Below are 18,828 nucleotides of genomic sequence, written 5' to 3'. Positions count from 1 at the left end.
CACCAGTTTGATTCCTGGCTGCTCCACTTCCAATCCAGCTCTCTGCTATGACCTGGGAGGAGAGTAGAAGATGGTCCAAATCCTTGGGCTGCAGATGGGGAGACAGAAGAGGAGAGGATTCGCGTGGACATTCTGGAGAACCAGGTTATGGACAACCGTATGCAATTCGGCATGATGTGCTACAGTCCGGACTTTGTGAGTGCCCGCTGGGTTGGATGTGGCGGGTGTCAGTGAGTTGCACTCTTGTGTTCACACCTGCACTGCTCCTGTTTGCCACTGAACTCCCTGGGGACCTGCTTCTCCAGGAAATTTCCTATCAGTCCAACATGTTGATTCCATACGAGGAAAGCTTCAGTTTCTAAATACGTAACTGACCCAGTATCCAGTTCATATCTGGATTTACCCTCATCAAGGGACGTCTTTCCCAGCTGTTCCCACCATGTGCCAGCGCCTGGGTTCAGAGTCCAGTACATGAGTTACAGTAGTCCAAGAGGGGGCATCATCAGATGGGTGCCCTATCCCAGGGCTGTCTCCGTGCCCCCACAGGGATGAGCGTAGTCCCCATGGGCAGCCCAGGTCAGCCAAGGACCTTTGTTCCTCTCCCTCCATCCTCAGTGTCGAAGTCTCAGCTTCTGTATCTGCAGATACCTGTTCTGCTCCCCTGCCCCCCGGGTAGGGTTCGGCTTCTCTCCTGAGATCTCTCAGTTCTTTGTCTCTTGGCTTTCACCCCACGTCTGAGTCCAGGGGAAGCCAGGTGCTCATGGCTCTCCTGGCTCTGACCCTTAGAGGTTCTGTGGACACCGGTGGTGACAGGTTCAGGACAGTGCTGGGTTCCCCTGTGACTGCCCAGTGCCTGTGAAGATAGGGTAGGTACCCAGGAGGTGTCTATTCAGTGCTGATGAACGAAGGGGAAGGGTGGGCACCGCCCAGGGCCACTGTGCTGCTCAGCCCTGGCCAGCGGGGCCCGGGCAGCACTGGGCGGTGCCTGTCTGCAGGGCTCTGTGTCTGAGGGTGGTGACAGCTGATTGTGCCTCAGGAGAAGCTGAAGCCCGAGTACCTGAAGGGGCTCCCTGAGAAGCTGCAGCTGTACTCGCAGTTCCTGGGGAAGCGGCCCTGGTTCGCAGGGGACAAGGTAAAGGGGGGGGGGGCGGGGGGGGGGGCGGGTGTGGCGGACGGAGGGGTCGGTCTTCCTGCGGGACTGAGCCCTGTCGTCCTGGCTCCTGCAGATCACCTTCGCCGATTTCCTTGTCTACGACGTCCTTGACCAGAACCGGATATTTGAGCCTGGGTGCCTGGATGCGTTCCCAAACCTGAAGGATTTCATGTCCCGCTTCGAGGTGACTCCCTGACCTCCTCACTCTGCGCTGTCTTTCCCTTAGGACCCAGGCTTGGCGTCTTCTGTCGGTTCTGTTGGTTTATCCACAAGGTGTCCCTTCAAGGTGGATAAAATTGTGTTCTCATGTGAACCTAAGAAACTGAGAGTGCAGGGGGTGAGCCAGTTGCTCGGGGTCCCGGAGCCAGTCTCCACTGTGCTGGGCGCCCTGTAGGCACTGCTGGCTGTGGGCAGCAGTCAGGGATTCTCCAATTTTGTGCTAAGAGGCGCAGCCTCACGCCCTTGTCTCCCATCCCAGGACTCTACAGGAGAGGCAGGACATTCAGCTGAGACCTGGGAGGATGGAGGGTTAGCGTCAGAGACACTGGCAGCGATCATACTTGATGGACAGCGTGCTCGCACCAATCAGGTCCCTGTGGGGAAGCACTGAGGTCCCAGGGCTGTGCAGGTGCCCGGATGGATTGTAATGCAGGCGCCCCTGGTGGAGGATCCTGTCTTGATTGTGGGACGATGCAGACTTCCTCTCACTCCCTCCCTCTCTCTTGCTCTGACTCCAGCGCCCACTGTTCTGCCTGACATAGCGCAGGGCCTGTTTTTACACGGATGCACGTGCATGGTGACTCCATGCTGGAACTGAGCATAGAACTGTGGGCTCCGCAGAGCTGGGAGGTGGATGGTGGTGCTGAGGTGCAGAGCCCTGACGTCACCCACGGTCACATCCATCTCCCAAGGACAGCTTGTTTATACCAACAAATCCTACTTTATCACAGATTTCAAAATTTGAGGTATTTATTAAATTTGTTTTTCAGTCTACTTTCATTTTCCTGGTCCAATCCCATCCAGAGTTCACCTTCTCAGCGCCTCCTCATCAGCACTGGATCAGGGCCAGGCCTGTGGCCTTGGCGATTCTGCAACAGTCAGCTCAACGCTGTGTTCCCAGGAGAAGAGGCAGAGATTAGATCTGTGTGGGGGCTCTGGGGCCCAAACAGGGCAGGTCCGTTAGGTCCAGAACACGGTGCATTCCCATGAGTTCCTTAGGAAGTCCCTGGGCACTAGTGTCCTGGTGTAGAGGACTTGGCACATGCGTGTCCTGGCCTTGTGTGTGGAGCAGGGCTCAGGACGAGGGGCTGAGACAGTGAGATCGGGCGCAGACCCCGAGTGCAGGAGGTAGGACTTCCTGCGTCCGTCCAGGAGTGGGTGGAGCCTGGCCTGGCCTTGCTCTGCTGCTTCAGCTCCTCCTGTTCCCTAAGTTCAGGGCTTGCAGAGTCCCTGGGTGAGAGCCGGGCTGCTTTGCAAGCTGCCCTGGCGTGGGCTCAGCCCCTTTGTCCCGTTGGCTGTCCCTCCTGTGTGTGCAATCCCAGGGAAGCCGGCAGCCTCGTTGTGAAAAGGAGAATGTTTGTGCAGACGGAGGTGACAGGGTCTCTATGGGGTGGGGAAGTGGAGGGCAGAGTGGGAGAGGGACAGAGCCAGGCCGCATCCTGCCCGTCTCCCTGCCCAGTCCCTTAACCCGAGGAAGCTGCCGACCTGCTGTGACGCTCGGGTTCCCTTCGGATGGAAGGTGGCCAGGAACGGTTCCTGTAGGAAGTGGGGTGGGCACTGAGTCTGCCCCGGGCTGTTAGCGTCTCCTACCCACAGTTCTCATGAAGGCAGGACCTGAGTCGTAAGTAAGGCAGCGTGGACTCAGCAGGGCTGTGGGCCTATGAGACTCCCTGCAGCCAGTGAGGCCCTGGGGAGAGGCCGCTGTCGGGGTCCTGCCGTGATGCGCTGGGGCTGCCTGAAGCCCAGGGGGGCCGCAGAACCTGACTCCTTGTGCTTTCTGTTTCCAACTCCAGGGCCTGCCGAAGATCTCTGCCTACATGAAGTCCAGCCGCTACCTGAGAGTGCCTGTGTGTGCGAAGATCGCCACGTGGACAGGAGTATAGGGCCCTGGAAGGAGGTGGTTTGGTTCTGGGAGCTCAGGTCTCCCTGGTCCAGCTTCAGGCTTCTCACCCCTTTCTCCTCCATCTCCCTACCTCCCCCTCCCCCATCAACCTGCTGGCTGCCTGTGTCCTGAGCCAGCCCCTCCCACGCAGGCTTGGCCAGGCTCAGCCCCCACCCTTCCCCACGTCCCCTCTAAGGCTGCTCTTCCCACACTAAGCCGACCCCACGGTCCTCGTCTCTCTCCGTGGGCCCTGTCTGAGCCCCCAGACTGCCAGAAACATGGCTGTGCCTGGGCTGCGGCCCTGCTCCCCAGCGGGGTCTCCCCAGTGCTGTCTGGTCCCCAGGAGGGCCTGACCTCAGCCGGGCCCTTCTCACCCCTGTGATGCCCTGACTGGGCGCTGACTGTGCAGACCTTGTTGGATTTTCTTTGTCTGCTGCCCACAGCAGGGGCTGGGTGGGCAGGATGAGTGTGGGGCCAGTGCGTGCCCAGGCAGGGCTATGAGGGATCTTGTTCATTTCCGGGCCCTATCCATGTCGCTCTGCTCCTGGCCCTGGGTTTCTCCTCTGCCCGGGTTCCTCCTTGCTTCACCCTGGAGGGAGGGCGCCGAGGGCCACGTGCAGCCGTGCGGGGTTCTGAGAGCCGCTGTGCTGATGGGGACGTGGCTGAGCAGGCTTGGGCAGACCCCTCTGTCACCTCCTCCCAGAAGCTTTCCCTGATACAGATGTTCTCATCTACAGTTTCAGGATGTTTCTCAATAAAACATCCCACTGCATAATCATTGTTGTCTGTGTGTATATTAAACCCCAGCTGAGTCAGAACCCATGGAGGAGGCATCCCTCTGTGTCTTACCTGAGTCCGGTGTCCTGGGGCCCGGCATAGAGGAGGTGTTCCCCAAGTTTGGAAATGTGGACAAATTCCCTCTCAGGAGCCTGTGCCAGCTATGCCATCTGTCACTCTTCCTTGGGGCCTGGCGTTATGGGAGCAGTTTTCCGAGCCAGGGGAGGTGTAGAGTAGCACCCACAAGGTTGTCCTGTTGGAATCTGTCAGTACAATCACTGCCTGAAGCTGCACTTCCAAGTCAAATAAAAATCCACAGTAGATCTGTTGGAAATGCCAGTGGGAAACAAATGGTTAATTTAAAATAAATATGGTTTGTAAGGTCAGAATTTAGTCAAACTAAGTGCTTATGAAACTGATAGTGCAAAAGTAGTTAAGCCAACATTTTATTACTGCAAGTTTCAGGTGACGTTGTTGTAGAATCAGGTGGTAGCCATACATCTGGAACAGGAGTCAGCGAGCATTTTCCCTAAGCGGCCGGTACTCAGGCTTTGCAGGGCGTACAGTGGTGTGGTGATTCCTCAGCCCTACGTCTGTGAAGAATCAACCGGGGATAACACGTGCAGGAATGAGGCAGGGCTGTGGTCCAGCAAGACTAGATTACACAGCATGTGATGCAGAAACAATGAAACCAAGCAGCTCAGTTCTCAATGGGTGAGGGACCTGAGCCGCCATTTCCCAGAGGAGATGTGCAGGAGGGACCTGGATGTTGCCTCACAGCACTGAGCAGAGAGGGGCAGTCACTGCCGCACTGGGTCGCCCCTCACACACATTATGATGGCAAAAAGCAGGACAAAGCAAGTGCTGTGGGCTGGGAGAAATCAGAACCCTTTGCTCTGTGGTGTGAATGTAAAATGGCCCAGCCATTGTGCAAATCTGCGTTGTGGTTCCTCAGAAAAATGATAATAAATAGAATTACCATATTATGCAGCAATTCCTCTTCTGGTTAAGTAGAAAAAAAAAAACAGCAAGTTCTTGAAGGTCTGTTTGTCCACCCAGGACCATGACAGCTCCACACACGACAGGGATGGACCCACCTCAGTGTCCCCCAGCAGAGGAGTGGATGAGGACAGGTTGTGCCCACCTGCAGGCTCAATTTTTGTGCCGATCCAAAGACAGGAGCCAAGAGTCTATTCCGGGTCTCCCATGTTTGTGCAGGGGCCAGAGGGCTTGGGTCATCTTCCATTGCCTTCCCAGGCCATAGCAGGGAGCTGGACTGGAAGTAGAGCATCTGGGACTCAAACCTGTGCCCATATGGGATGTCAGTGCTGCAGGCGGAGGCTTAACCTACTACACCACAGCACAGGCCCCCAAATGATACATTTAAAACACAACAGAAGGCCGGTGCCATGGCTCACTAGGCTAATCCTCCGCCTGCGGCGCAGGCACATTGCATTCTAGTTCCTGTTGGGGCGCCAAATTCTGTCCCGGTTGCTCCTCTTCCAGCCCAGCTCTCTGCTGTGGCCTGGGAGCGCAGTGGAGGATGGCCCGGGTCCTTGGGCCCTGCACCCGCATGGGAGACCAGGAGGAAGCACCTGGCTCCTGGATTCGGATCGGCACAGCATGCCCGCTGCAACACACGGGGCCGTAGCAGCCACTTGGGGGGTCTAATTCTGCCTGTCAAAATTTTAAAAAAAAGAAAAAAAAAGAAAAAAGAAAGCACAGGTTGCTCTATCAGGGTACTTAAAAATATGAAATTGGAAAGTATGTTTATTTTGGTTGAAAAGTGTCTGAAAGGACCGGCGCTTTGGCATAGCTGGTGGTGCTGCTGCTGTGCCGGCATCCCATGTGGGCACCAGTTTGATTCCCGGCTGCTCCACTTCCAATCCAGCTCTCTGCTATGACCTGGGAGGAGAGTGGAAGATGGTCCAAATGCTTGGGCCCCTCACCCATCGTGGGTGACTTGGAGGAAGCTCCTGTCTCCCGGCTTGGGATTGGCACACCTTCAGCAGTTGCAGCTCTCTGGGGAATGACCAGCAGATGGAAGACCTCTCTCTCCCCCACTCTTGTTCTGCCTCTCTATAACCCTGCCTTTCAAATAAATAAATCTAAAAAAAAGTCTGAAATCCATATGTAATTTTGTATAATATGCATTTTTATAAACTTTCTGATATCCCTAGTATGCACAGCTTTCACCATCCTTTTGAACCAAAATAACATGTTTTGGACGTATTTTCCATGGACTTTTTGAAGTCCCTTCTAGTTCTCCTTGGTCTCAAATCTCTAATTCCAGGGTATCTCAGGGCTGCACTATTGTGCAGGGAGTTTAGACGCCCTTATAAAAGATGAAGACATGCACTTCAAATCCTTGGACAGAAGTAGTCATGCTGTGCACTGCAGATCTGATATCGCGTCTCAGTCTTTTGGGTAAAATCAGGTGTAAAGTTGAGCTGATGGGACTAGGACCTCGCTGGGGATGGATTGGTGTCTCCTGGGTGATTTTGCTCTGAAGGAATGGCTGCCCGCATTGTGTCTCCTGCCTCTGTTTGTAATCTTCTGCTGCCCACTACAATGTCTATGCCTAATATCCCCACTGTGGAATCCGTAGGAAGAGACCAACCTCCAAGGGATGCCAAGACAGCAGCTGTAACACATCATCTATTCTTCGCTGTCACAGTTCCCTGGGGAAGAGCGGAGGGTGCTGGCATCTCTGTTCCACGGTGTTCAGCAGGAGCTCTGCTCCGCACTGACAGGGAAAGGCCCAGGCCCTGGTCCAGGCTGTGTCTCCAGCCCAGGACACCGTGGGAGAGGCAGGGCGTTCAGCAGCGTGTACAGAGCTGGCCTCTGCAGGGCTGAGACGAGGTAGGATTGAGGTTCACTGTCAGAGTCACAGACGACGCTTGTGTGTGATCTCCAGAGCTCTTTGCACCACGTGGGGAAGCACTGAGGTCCCAGGGCGGCCACTGGTGCTGGGTTTGAGGGCGCACAGGGGGCCCTGTTAGGGGCATTGTCCTGAGGTGGTTAACGGTGGGCACGTTCCTGCGCTTCCTCGCTTTGTTCCTTTAGTGGCCCACGTGTCCTGTGTGACATGGGCAGGTCCCTTATTTTCACTCCTCTGCACTGACCCTCTGCTCTGTGGGAGGCACGGCAACAGGCATGGTGGGACGGACCAAGGTGACCCCAGGCTGGGGAACTTCAGGCACAGCAGCTGGGTAGGCCATGTGGCAGCACCTGCATGTCAGGAGCACTGGCTGACCCCACCTCTCTGCTGATCATGTCTCCAGGGCAACGCGTTTGATGCAGCACAGCTTTGTTTATCACTACTCAGGTATTGAGGCTGCCCTCCCACCTCCTTTCAGCCTAGAATCTGTTTCCCATCCCACCCTCCCACCCAGAGCTGCGCCCTCTCAGCTCCTTCTATCGGATCTGGCTCAGGGCCAGACTTGCAGCCCTGGGGATTTAAGAACAGCCGCTGCACCTGCACAAGGGATGGGAGCTGTGGGTTGCAGCTTGAGCTTGGGGGTCAGGCGGCCCTGGATCTCTGCAAAGCCTTTGTCTACTCCCTGGGCCCTCTCTCTCCTAGTAAGAAGGTGCACGAGGCTTGGCTGGGCTCCTTCAACCTGGTGCCTGGGCTGGGCTGCAGGTGAGGTGGGTTGGGTACCGGGAGACTGGACTCCGTGCCGGCTGGAGAGGTTAGGACCTCCTGCTTCCAGGGCAGTGATCAGGGCTCCGCCTGGCTGTTTTCTGCAGTTTTACCTCCCTCTATCGATTTTCATCCAGGATTTGCTGAGTCGCTGGGTAAGATCTGGGCTCTATGCCAGGCACACGTGCGTGCTCTAAGGTCCTTGCTCTGTCAGAGTCCCCGCTCCGTGTGCGAACCCTGGCAATTCCGGAGCCTCCGGAGAAAAGAGAAATCTGTGTGGACAGGGATGACGGTCTTGCTGTGGAGGGAGCAGAGAGCACACGGGACAGAGTGCAGCTGGGGCTCAGGCACAGCTGTGCACCGTGGGGAGGCGGCTCTCCTCCGTGCAGCTCAGGTTCCCTCCGGGTAAATATAGACCTGACCTCGCAGGGCGGTGGAGCTGACTTTCTGGGCCTCCACGCCGTCTCCAGTGGGGCAGACACCTTGCTCAGTGCAGAGTCTCCATGACTGCCGGTCCTATTCAGGAATGACCTCAGTCGAAGGTCCCTGAAGAGTGAACTCACCAGAGCCGTGGACCCTAAGGAGACCGTGTGGCTCTCCAGGCATGGAGCCCGCGGGCAGGCAGCTGTTAGGGTCCTGCCATGCTGGGCCTGCCTGAAGCCCGGAGGGGCCCCAGACCCTGAGCTCTGTCCCTGTCCCCACTCTCAGGGCCTGGAGGAGATCTCTGCCCACATGAAGTCCAGCAGCTTCTTGTCGAGACCTGTGTTCACCTAGGTGGCCATTGTGGGAGAATAAGTAGGTCCAAAGAGGCCAGGAGATGGGAGTGAGAGCCTGCGCTCTGCCCACTGCCTAGGGCCCTGAGGTGCAGCCGATCTTACTATATCATAAGCTTAGTTCCTGTCCTTGGTGACAAATCAAAATAATGAGAACAAGGTTTGAGAGTAAAGGGAACAGAAACTGATGTGTCAACATCTGAGGACAACAACAGATAACCAATCTCAAGAACCATAGAACTACTATCCCGTAGGGGCCGGCCTGGCACTTCTTCAGGTGCTGAAGCCGGTGCCGGTCTGATAACAGACATCTCGGCCTCAGCACAGTTCCCTGGAAACCGGCTCAGTGCCTGGACTTCATCAAGAGCAGGGACCGGCAGAATGTTCCGCCAATCTAAGCAGCCACACAGAGCGTTCTCTGGCCGGAATCTAAAGAGGGCACGTATGTGTTCCAGATTCCAGAGTTCCATCCGAGGATGAAGCCCCCAGCCTGCGCCCTTGGTTATTTCTCCCCCCACAGTCTGCTGCAAGGAATTCAAACCTCCGGTCTTTTGGCCTGGGAGGGCCTGATGTTTGCAACTTCAACCAGCGTCCTCAAGGCCAGGTTCTGGAGTTCCCTAGCAGCATCTCTATCCCTTTGACCAGATACTTGAGGGAGTCCCAGGCTCAGCAGTTGGCTTTTCATCAGAATGTGAAAAGAAACAAAAAGGAGTTTAGTTACAAACTCCCCACCACCACTCCCTCACTCCCCATCTGTGGAACAGGGCTCTGACTCCATTCTGACGCCTCCAGCCCACTTAGGAGTCTGGGTCTGAAGCTGCGTTGTCAGGACTCGTGTGGAGTTGTAATGCTTTAGCAGCAGCTGCACGGGGATGACTGATCAGTCAACTGATCACTAATCAGGACTGGCGGCCACTTGGGGAGTGAACCAGCCGATGGAAGACCTCTCTCTCTCTCTCTCTCTTTCTCACCTCTCTCTCTCTCTCTCCCCTCTGTGTAACTCTGACTTTCAGATAAATAAATATATCTTTTTTAAAAAGAAAAAGAAAGAGAAGCCTTTGGCTTGGCAAAATAGATATTTTCTCAGTTCTCCCCTTTAAGGAGAGGAGGTCAAAGGGATTTGCTTACTCCTTAGTTTAGATGTCTGTTTACGAAGGTTTTGAATACAAAACATAACCATTTTAAGCCCTAAGTAAAATCCCAAATTTGTTACCAGGAATGTTAACCTTAACTTGACAATTTCTTTGAAAACTGACCTGATTTATCTGGCTGAATAGCTCATGAGAGTATTTTAGGCATGGAAAGCCAAGACACTCTGGTAAAAAAAAAAAAAAAAAAAAAAAAAAAAACCTAAATGAAAGATCTCTGTGAGTGAGAATCCAGTGGAAAGAACAGGCCATCAAAGAAGGAGGTACCTTTCTCTGAAGGGAGGAGAGAACGTCCACTTTGACTATGACCTTGTCTAAGTAAGGTCAGAGTTGGCCAACTCAAAAGGCTTCCATAGCCTTGGCAACTCATGACAAGAGCCTAGGGTGATAACGGATGCCATAAACAAGACTGTCATGGTTAAATCAACAACAGGAGTCACTGTGCACTTACTCCCCGTGTAGGATCTCTGTCCTTAATGTGTTGTACAATGGGAATTAACGGTATAACTAGTACTCAAACAGTACTTTACACTTTGTGTTTCTGTGTGGGTCAAACTGTTGAAATCCTTACTTAATATATACTAAATTGATCTCCTGTATACAAAGATAATTGAAAATGAATTTTGATGTGAATGGAATGGGAGAGGGAGCAAGAGATGGAAGGGTTATGGGAGGGAGGGAAGTTATGGGGTGGGGGAAGCCACTGTAATCCAAAAGCTCTACTTTGGAAATTTATATTTATTAAATAAAAGTTTAAAAAAAGAAAGAAAATTGAACTGATTTACGATCCATCTAGGAGAACAAATTTAAAAACCAATTTTCAACTCCTTGGAAATGGGGGTTTGATAATGCAGAGACTGTTGGAGCCAGGGGGCTTCCTTCCTTCCTTCCTTCCTTCCTTCCTTCCTTCCTTCCTTCCTTCCTTCCTTCCTTCCTTCTTTCCTTCCTTTGTTTCTTTCTTTCAAAGAATTATTTTATTTATTTAAAAGGCAAAGTTAAGGCCGGCGCCACTAGGCTAATCCTCCACCTGCGGCGCCGGCACATCGGGTTCTAGACCCTGTCAGGGTGACAGATTCTGTCCAGTTTGCTCCTCTTCCAGTCCAGCTCTCTGCTGTGGCCCGGGAAGGCAGTGGAGGATGGCCCAAGTGCTTGGGCCCTGCACCCGCATGGGAGACCAGGAGAAGCACCTGGCTCCTGGCTTGGGATCGGCACAGCGTGCCCACCAAGCGCGCCGGCCGTTGCAGAATTTGGAGGGTGAACTAACAGAAAAGGAAGACCTTTCTCTCTGTCTCTCTCTCTCACTGTCTAACTCTGCCTGTCAAAAAAATAAATAAAATAAAAGGCAGAGTTAGAGAGAGAGAGAGAGGGAGAGATACAAAGACATCTTCCATCTAAAGGTTCACTCTCCAAATGACCACAATGGCTAGAGCTGGGTCTGGTCGAACCCAAGGGGCCAGATGCTTCTTCCAGGTCTCCCATACAGGCACAGGGGCCCAAACAGTTGGACCATCTTCAGCTGCTTTCCCAAGAGCATTAGCAGGGAGCTGTATCAGAAGTGGGGCAGCTGGGACTTGAACCAGGACCCACATGGGATGTCTGCATTGCAATGGCAGCTTAAGCCATTACACAACAATGCCGGTCCATTGAGTGCCTATTTCTTAATTTTTTTTAAGATTTTATTTTATTTATTGGAAAGACAGAGTTACAGAGGTAGAGACAGAGAGAGAGGTCTTCCAACCGCTGGTTCACTCCCTAGATGCCTGCAATGGCTAGAGCTGTGCCAATCCGAAGCCAGGAGCCAGGAGCTTCTTTCTGGTCTCCCACATGGGTGCAGGGGCCCAAGCACTTGGGCCATCTTCTACTGCTTTCCCAAGCAGCAGAGAGCTGGATTGGAAGAGGAGCAGCCAGGACTCGAACCAGCGCCCATATAGGAAGCCGGTGCTTCAGGCCAGAACTTTACCCCACTGCGCCAGCGCCAGCCCCCTATTTCTTAGTTTTATCAGTTCTTATTTTTATCTGGGATAAACATTAACATAAGCACAGCAGGAAGAATAGGCCACCATCTAGACATCCTGTTCTGTTGGAGCACAAGCAGCGTATCTGGTTAGTATCCCTTTAATAAAAAAAAAGACATTTATTTATTTGAAAGTCAGAGGTACACACAGAGAGAAGGAGTGGAGGAGGGAGAGAGGGAGGTCTTCCCTTCACTGACTGGTTCACTATCCCAGTGGCCACAAGAGCCAGAGCTGCTCCGACCCGAAGCCAGGAGCCAAGAGCTTTTTCCAGGTCTCCCACATGGGTGCAGGGGCCCAAGGAATGTGGCCACCTTTCACAGCCTTGCCAGGCCATAGCAGAGAGCTCGATAGGAAGAGAAGCAGCCGGGACAAGAACTGGCGCCCATATGGGATGCTGGCACCGTAGACGGAGACCCAGCCCACTATGCCACAGCACCAGCCCCTGAGAGCTACATTTCTTGACCATTTCCAGGGGCCCAGCGGCAAGTCTCAAGGTCAAAGGTTAAGTTGAAACTTGGCTTCTGGGAAAGCCTGGCAGAGGGCTCCAAAGCTGGCACTGCCCCTCTGTCCTTCCTCCTCCTCCTCCTCTCCTCATCCTCAAGCCTTTTCTGCCTCTTTCCTTCTCTGCCCATAAACGTCTTAGCTCCCACCTACGACAGCAACGGCCCTCTGCTGACGTGACCCCACCCCGGCCAGCCTGCCCGACACAGGCTGTGTCCTTCCCGGGAGCTCAGCCCAGCCCCCCTAGCACCTCTCTGAAGGACCTGGCTTCCTGGGGTGCAGGCACTGCTCCCCCAACATTATCAATGGGTGGGGCCCAGGCACCTGCCACAGAAAGGCGCTTTTCCTCACTGGGAAGCCCCTTATTTTTCTTTTTCTTTCTTTTTTAAGATTTATTTATTTATCTGAAAGTCAGAGTTACACACAGGAGAGGCAGAGAGAGACACAGAGACAGAGAGACAGAGAGAGGGAGGTCTTCCATCTGCTGGTTCACTCCCCAATTGGCTGCAATGGCTGGAGCTGCGCCGATACGAAGCCAGGAGCTTCTTCTGGGTCTCCCACATGGGTGCAGGGGCCCAAGCACTAGGTTCTACTGCTTTCCCAGGCCACAGCAAAGAGCTAGATTGGAAATGGAGCAGCCGGGACTCGAACTGGCACCCATATGGAATGCCAGCACTGCAGCCAGTGGCTTTACCTGCTACACCACAGCACCAGTTCTGACCTTTAATCTTGAGCTGAGACGTAGGCCATCATCCCACAACCCCTTCTCAGCCTCACACATGATCTTAACCACACCTGCGTGCTGATGGCACTTCTCCCCCATAATCCTGAGTTTCCCTCGCACACACATGTCCGTGTTTATAACTAGTGTGTGCATAGTCATAAGCTGTGTACACGCTGCTTCTATTGAATCTCGCCGTGGAGAACTCTGACTGGCACACATAATGGACAAATACACAAGAATCAATGCAGCAGCAGGTAAAACCAAATGTAACAAAAAAGACCAGACCATATCCGTTTATCGGGGTTTTCTCTTTGGAACGCACTGCTGAGCTGCCTTATAGACAACACCGTGTGGTTTGCACGGAGGAGACCTGAGCCTCCCTGTTCATCGCCAGTGCCTTAGGGGCTCGCACTGGGCAAATCAGCCGCCGGCCTGCAGCTTCTCTGATTCACTGTGCGGCCCCGGGAGGCGTTACAGCTGCAGGAACAGCGGGAAGAGCTGCTGCTCTGGTGACCCCATCACTGCTGTGCACCCCAGGCACCATCAGTTCACACATCCAACTTTCAGAGATGTTAAATGCAGGGAGGGTCCAGCTGAGCATGGCGGTGACTTGTGGGAGTGTTCTGCACACCCTTCTCAGTCCCCACTCTCAGGGCCTGGAGGAGATCTCTGCCTGCATGAAGTCCAGCCGCTTCCTGCCGAGACCGGTGTTCATGAAGAACGCCACGTGGGGCAACAAGTAGGGCCCAGAGAGGCCAGGAGATTCGAGCAAGGAGCCCCTGCATAGCCCGCTGCCCCGCCCCCTGCCACCACCTTCTTCCTTCCAATCCCTTCTCATCCCAAGGCCGTATGGATCCTCCTTCCTCCCACCCCACTCCTGTTCCAAAAATTCCCTTAAGCACCTCCCCTCTCATTCATGCCATTCCCCTCTCATTCATCTTGCACATCCTGTGTCTTGCCCACCAGTGGCTGTGTCTGCCCAGAGGACCCAGACTGGATCCCGGGCCTGGGAGCCTTAGTCCTGAGTTCCTGGAGCCCTGCCCTGAAGGACCAGCATTGCCTACAGTGCAGGACCCTCCCCCAGGTGATGGCTGCCCCCCCGGTCGACCTCCAGTAAAGCCTGGCACACGTTTCCTCTGTGTCTCGTCTTCTTGCCTCTGGCTCCCCGCACTCGCCCGCTCTCACCGCTGCTTCCTAGGTGCTGGCTGACCCCTGACCCTGGCTGTGGCTGGGCTCATAGGGAATGAGTGGGGTCCTGGGGGTCTCAGACTTTGTGTTCCCATCAGTGACCCCTCTTAAAGCTGGCAGCCCCCTGAGGCTCCGTAGAGGTCAGAGGTGACCCCTTTCTGGGCTTGGGCCTCTCATTCAGGCCCCCTGCACCATGGCGCACTCCCCATGGCTGTGCAGAGCCATGAGGCTCCAGGAGTGGGAGCAGTGGGGTGGAGTCCACTGCACAAGGAGCCTAGAGCCTTTGGCCTCCTCACTATGTGGCACTGTCCCCTCTGCTAGGTGTCCAGGGCCCTGTCTGCCTATTTTCTCAGCTGCCTTGGAGGCCTCCCAGGCCTGCTGCACAGCCGTCATAGGAACAGTGAGATATATTTTTTGAGTCTTGGCTTTTCTGATAAAGTCATCGTCGTCTTTGTTTTTTGGTTTTTTTTTTTTTTAAGGGCTAGTCATTGATCTAAGTTTTTAGTTTTAGTTTTTTTTTTTTATTTACTTTAAAGATTTATTTATTTACTTGAAAAGTAAAGTCACAGAGAGGCAGAGAGAAAGAGAGAGAGAGGTCTTCCACCCTCTGGTTCACTCCCCAGATGGCAGCAACAGCTGGAGCTGGGCCAGGAGCTTCTTCAGGGTTTCCCAGGTGGATGCAGGAGCCCAAGTACTTAGGCCATCTTCTACTGCTTTCGCAGGTGCATTAGTAGGGAGCTGTGTTAGAAGCGGAACCGTGGGGACTCGAACCGGTTTCAATATGGGAGCTGGCATCGCAGGTGGTGGCTGTACCCACTGCACCCCAGCCCCGGCCCTACTGATACTGTCTTTATCCCAGTGTTCACTCCATTAGTTGTCTGGCTCGGTATGGATCAGAGTGGAGACCTTCTGACCTCGGATGGATTTCCCCACTAGTTTCTGGCAAATTTTCTTGAAGTCAACATGATAACCAAAGAAAAAGGTTTTGTTTGTTTGCTATATTTTTAAAAGACAAGCTGGAGAAGCAGAGCACTGATGGCAGGGCTGACAGAAGCCGGTTTCTGACACGACAGCTGCTTGCCCAATGCCCTCGCTCCTCATATTGGAAACAGGTGCCGTTTGGGGTGCACTGGCCTTGCTGGGTCTCCTTGATGGCAGATCACTGTGCCTAGCAGCCATTGATTGGCCTGTTGCCTACCCTTCCATTGCTCCTGCTGCGAGCTTGCCCCTTGTTCTCCTGGTCTCTAATAAAGTAGTCCATGGAGGCAGCCTCTGTGATGTCAGCCAAGGGGGTGCTCAACCCAACCCTGATTTTTGAAGATATCTTTAATATCATCAGGGTGATATAGAAAACTATGGTCATGGGCAAATTTTGACACTTAGTAAAAGTTAAAAAAACGTGATAAGACCGTGCCCATGAGGAGAACCTTTTAGGTAAATTCAACTGTGGTGACCTGTTTGTTTTGAGGTCATCAGTACAACTTCCTATCTTTCCTCAACTTGGTTTAAAAGGGGAGTTCTGCCCATTTACCATGTACACCGAACAATCAATCTAGCTGTCACATTATTTCATAGTTTAACCTCTCTTTTTCTGGCTATGCTGGTTGGTCCTCTATACTGTGGCCAGGCATTATTCCAGAAAAGGTCAGTCATCCCTTACATGAGGTCTGGGGATCAAACCGTACATCCCAACGGAGAGTCCTGCAGAACAGTAGTAACTTCCCTTCTGGAAGAGAAAAGAGGAGAAGTGAGGCAGCGAGTCGGGTCTCTAGCCTGACTTCCTGGGCTTTCAGAGTTAACTGGCGTTTAACCAGTGTTCCTGCGTAGCCTGACTCAGGGGAGAAGTTGTGGCAGAGGTCTCTGCCGTCGTTTGGCTTCCGGATATTTTACCGTGTAGCCAGTGGGTTATGGGCCTGTGTTTCCGGGTTTAACTAGTCTTGCCGTGTAACCCATAAGTTTAAGTGTTGGGGCTTCTGGGTTTTCACCATGTAGCCTGTGGACACTAGAGCTTTCTGGGCTCCTGGAACCCAGTTCTCTAGTTTCTGCTGCGTAAGCATCTCCCATCGTCTCTAAGTCTCTTTTGGAACCCTTTCTCCCTTTGGCTACACCTGCATTTGATCCACATTTGAACTAGCAATGCCTGGTTATTCAGCATTAGCTGAATGGATACTTTGTCAGTCCCTCTTTAAAGAATCTGGCTTCTGAGCCAGAGACTGAAGAGGCTAGAAAAAAACATGTTTATACCTGAAATTTAGCATCATTTCACATTTTGGCAACACTTTTAATCTAAACAGCCCGATTGGTTCTATCTCTGCACAATGAAAGATATATCTTTTCACATCTCCAGGGGCCCTCTGAAAATATCAAAAGTCCAGAGAATTTAGAACTTTGATTTTCAGAAAGTTCGTTAAAGGTGCCAACAGAACTTAGAGTATCTGGTCAAAATAGAATTCCTTAACATCCAGAAATGACCATTATTTTAAGTGTCAACCTGGACATGGCATCCATGTTTTTGTGTGTGACTGTCAGAATATTTATGGAGAGATCAGCATGAGAGTCAACAGAGCAAGTGGAGAAGATCCACCCTCACCGACGGTGCTGGCCATCGTCCAGTCTGCCAAAGCTTAACTAGAAAGGCTGAGGTGGAGAGGAGTGAGATCCTCTGTTAGCCTGCACACCCATCTTCTCTTGCCTGGGGACAGTGGCCCTCCTCGTTCTGTGGTCCCCAGAACTGATCTAAGACTTGGACCACGGCTCTTGTTAGTAAAATGGCACAGTCTTACTGTGGTGCGCTCTGTGCCCCGGACACCAGCTTAGGCTCTAGCCCCTGCCACCATTGCTGGAAGCCAAGTGACCACATGGCCCAATCACAGCTGTCAGCTCCACCGACACCCTCATGGGATTCGCTGCTCCTACTTCCAACCAGCAAAGTATTAAGAGAACCTGTTCCTGAACAGCGCTCTTGCTCCCTCACTCTCCCTCTCTCTCTCTCTCACTCTTGCTCTCTGCCTCTCCTCTCTCACTTTTTCCTTCTCCAACGCTTCCCTCCGGTCTCTCAGGTTTCCCCACCAATAAACGCTTCCCCTACCTCCGTCTTTGCTGTGCTTTGTGGTGGCCTTACAGCTCTCAGCCACCCACCTAGCTCTCAGGCCTCCGGACTGGTGCTGGATTCCATCAGCGCTCTGCTTCTCCAGCTTGTCTTTTAAAAATACAACAAACAAAACCTTTTTATTTGGTTATCAAGTTGACTTCAAGAAAATTTGCGAGAGTTAAAGAATTCTGTAATACCCCAGGTGTTAACTTTTGTCACATTATTCCTTGATGGCCACACTTTTTGCCTTGACTTTTGTTGCTAATCTACTTCCTTAGAAAGCTAGTTTGTTTTCTCTTTTTCTTAATACTTCTACATAGTAATTTTTTTTTCTCAATTGCTATTTGGTTCTATCTGTAAATGGTGAAGTACATTTTCTCATTTTCAGATGTAAATAAGCATCCTAGGTTTTCTAAATTCACCCCACAAATAATCAAAGGCTTTACAAAACACACACACACACACACGCTCCAAGTGCATTCTTCTTTTAATTCTGGGATCATTTGAGGCAAGATGTTAAAACTCGGCCTGCAGGGTGTTAGCATGTAAGGAGAAGATAGGGTGAGAGTTGCGGTGCAGTGGGTTGAGCTGTGCCTGGCTGTCCCCATCCCATATTGGAGTCCTTGGCACTCTACTTCCAATCCAGCTCCATGCTCACATGCCCAGGCAGCAGCAGGTGATGGCTCAAGGACTTGGGAGACTCCGATGGAATTCCTGGAACTCCCCTTGAAGGGTTTCTGGTCCTAGGGCTGGTGCAGGGTGGGCCCTCAACAACTGAGTTCTCAGTAAAGGGACGACCAGAGGGATGACCACCCACGTGCCCCTGTCTGTCCTGTGACTTTCAGAATTCTTACTCCAATCACTGCAGGCCTATTTAAAGAGTCTTTTCTCAGCTGAATGTGGAAATTCCATCTTTCTAGGCTTCAGAGGCACACAGATCAGAATGGCAAAGTCTTGATGGATGGTGAGAATTGGCCCAGTTGAGAGGGTGAGGCCCGGGGTGTGCACATGGTGCTATTGCCCTGCTGTGGGAAACCTACCAAGGAATCCACACTGAGGCCTGTTTCCTGAGCCTGCACACAGACAGGGGCCTGAGCTGGGTGGATGGGTTTGAGTCCCGGCTGCTCCACTTCTGATCTAGCTCACTGCTAATGGTCTGGGAAACCAGCAGATGGTCTAAGTGTTTGGGCCCCTTTGCCCACGTGGGAGGCCTGGAGGAAGCTCCTTGCTCCTGGCTACAGGTAGGCCCAGCTCCTGCTGGCCGTTGTGGACACTGGAGAGTGAACCAGCAGATGGAAGACCTTTCTTTCTGTCTCTTCCTCTCACTGTCTCTAACTCTGCCAGTCAATAAATAAATAAAACCTTTTTTTTTTTTTTTTGACATGCAGAGTGGACAGTGAGAGAGAGACAGAGAGAAAGGTCTTCCTTTTGCCGTTGGTTCACCCTCCAATGGCCGCCGCGGTTGGCGCGCTGCGGCCGGCGCACCGCGCTGATCCGATGGCAGGAGCCAGGTGCTTCTCCTGGTCTCCCATGGGGTGCAGGACCCAACCACTTCGGCCATCCTCCACTGCACTCCCTGGCCACAGCAGAGAGTTGGCCTGGAAGAGGGGCATCCGGGACAGGACCAGTGCCCCGACCGGGACTAGAACCCGGTGTGCCGGCACCGCAAGGCGGAGGATTAGCCTAGTGAGCCGCGGTGCCGGCCAAAACCTTT

The 18,828-nt window shown here is 52.9% G+C and overlaps 2 protein-coding genes across 2 annotated transcripts in view; both read left to right on the top strand.

Moving 5' to 3' along the window:
* The window catches only part of LOC133760029 (glutathione S-transferase Mu 1), a 71,986-nt gene that overhangs the window by 21,424 nt on the left and 31,734 nt on the right, over positions 1 to 18,828 (top strand). The window lies entirely within an intron of this gene.
* LOC133760038 (glutathione S-transferase Mu 1-like) lies at positions 101 to 13,578 on the top strand. Its single transcript, XM_062191926.1, has 4 exons — positions 101 to 195; positions 1,037 to 1,132; positions 1,227 to 1,337; positions 13,489 to 13,578. Exons 1-4 carry the CDS (start codon positions 148 to 150, stop codon positions 13,576 to 13,578), a joined length of 345 nt encoding a protein of 114 aa, XP_062047910.1. The 5' UTR covers positions 101 to 147.

The sequence above is a fragment of the Lepus europaeus genome, chromosome 5 (genome assembly GCF_033115175.1).
Source record: "Lepus europaeus isolate LE1 chromosome 5, mLepTim1.pri, whole genome shotgun sequence".
Taxonomy (NCBI): domain Eukaryota; kingdom Metazoa; phylum Chordata; class Mammalia; order Lagomorpha; family Leporidae; genus Lepus; species Lepus europaeus.
Note: the sequence above shows the minus strand (reverse complement) of the source record. Positions and strands in the feature narration are given on the sequence as shown.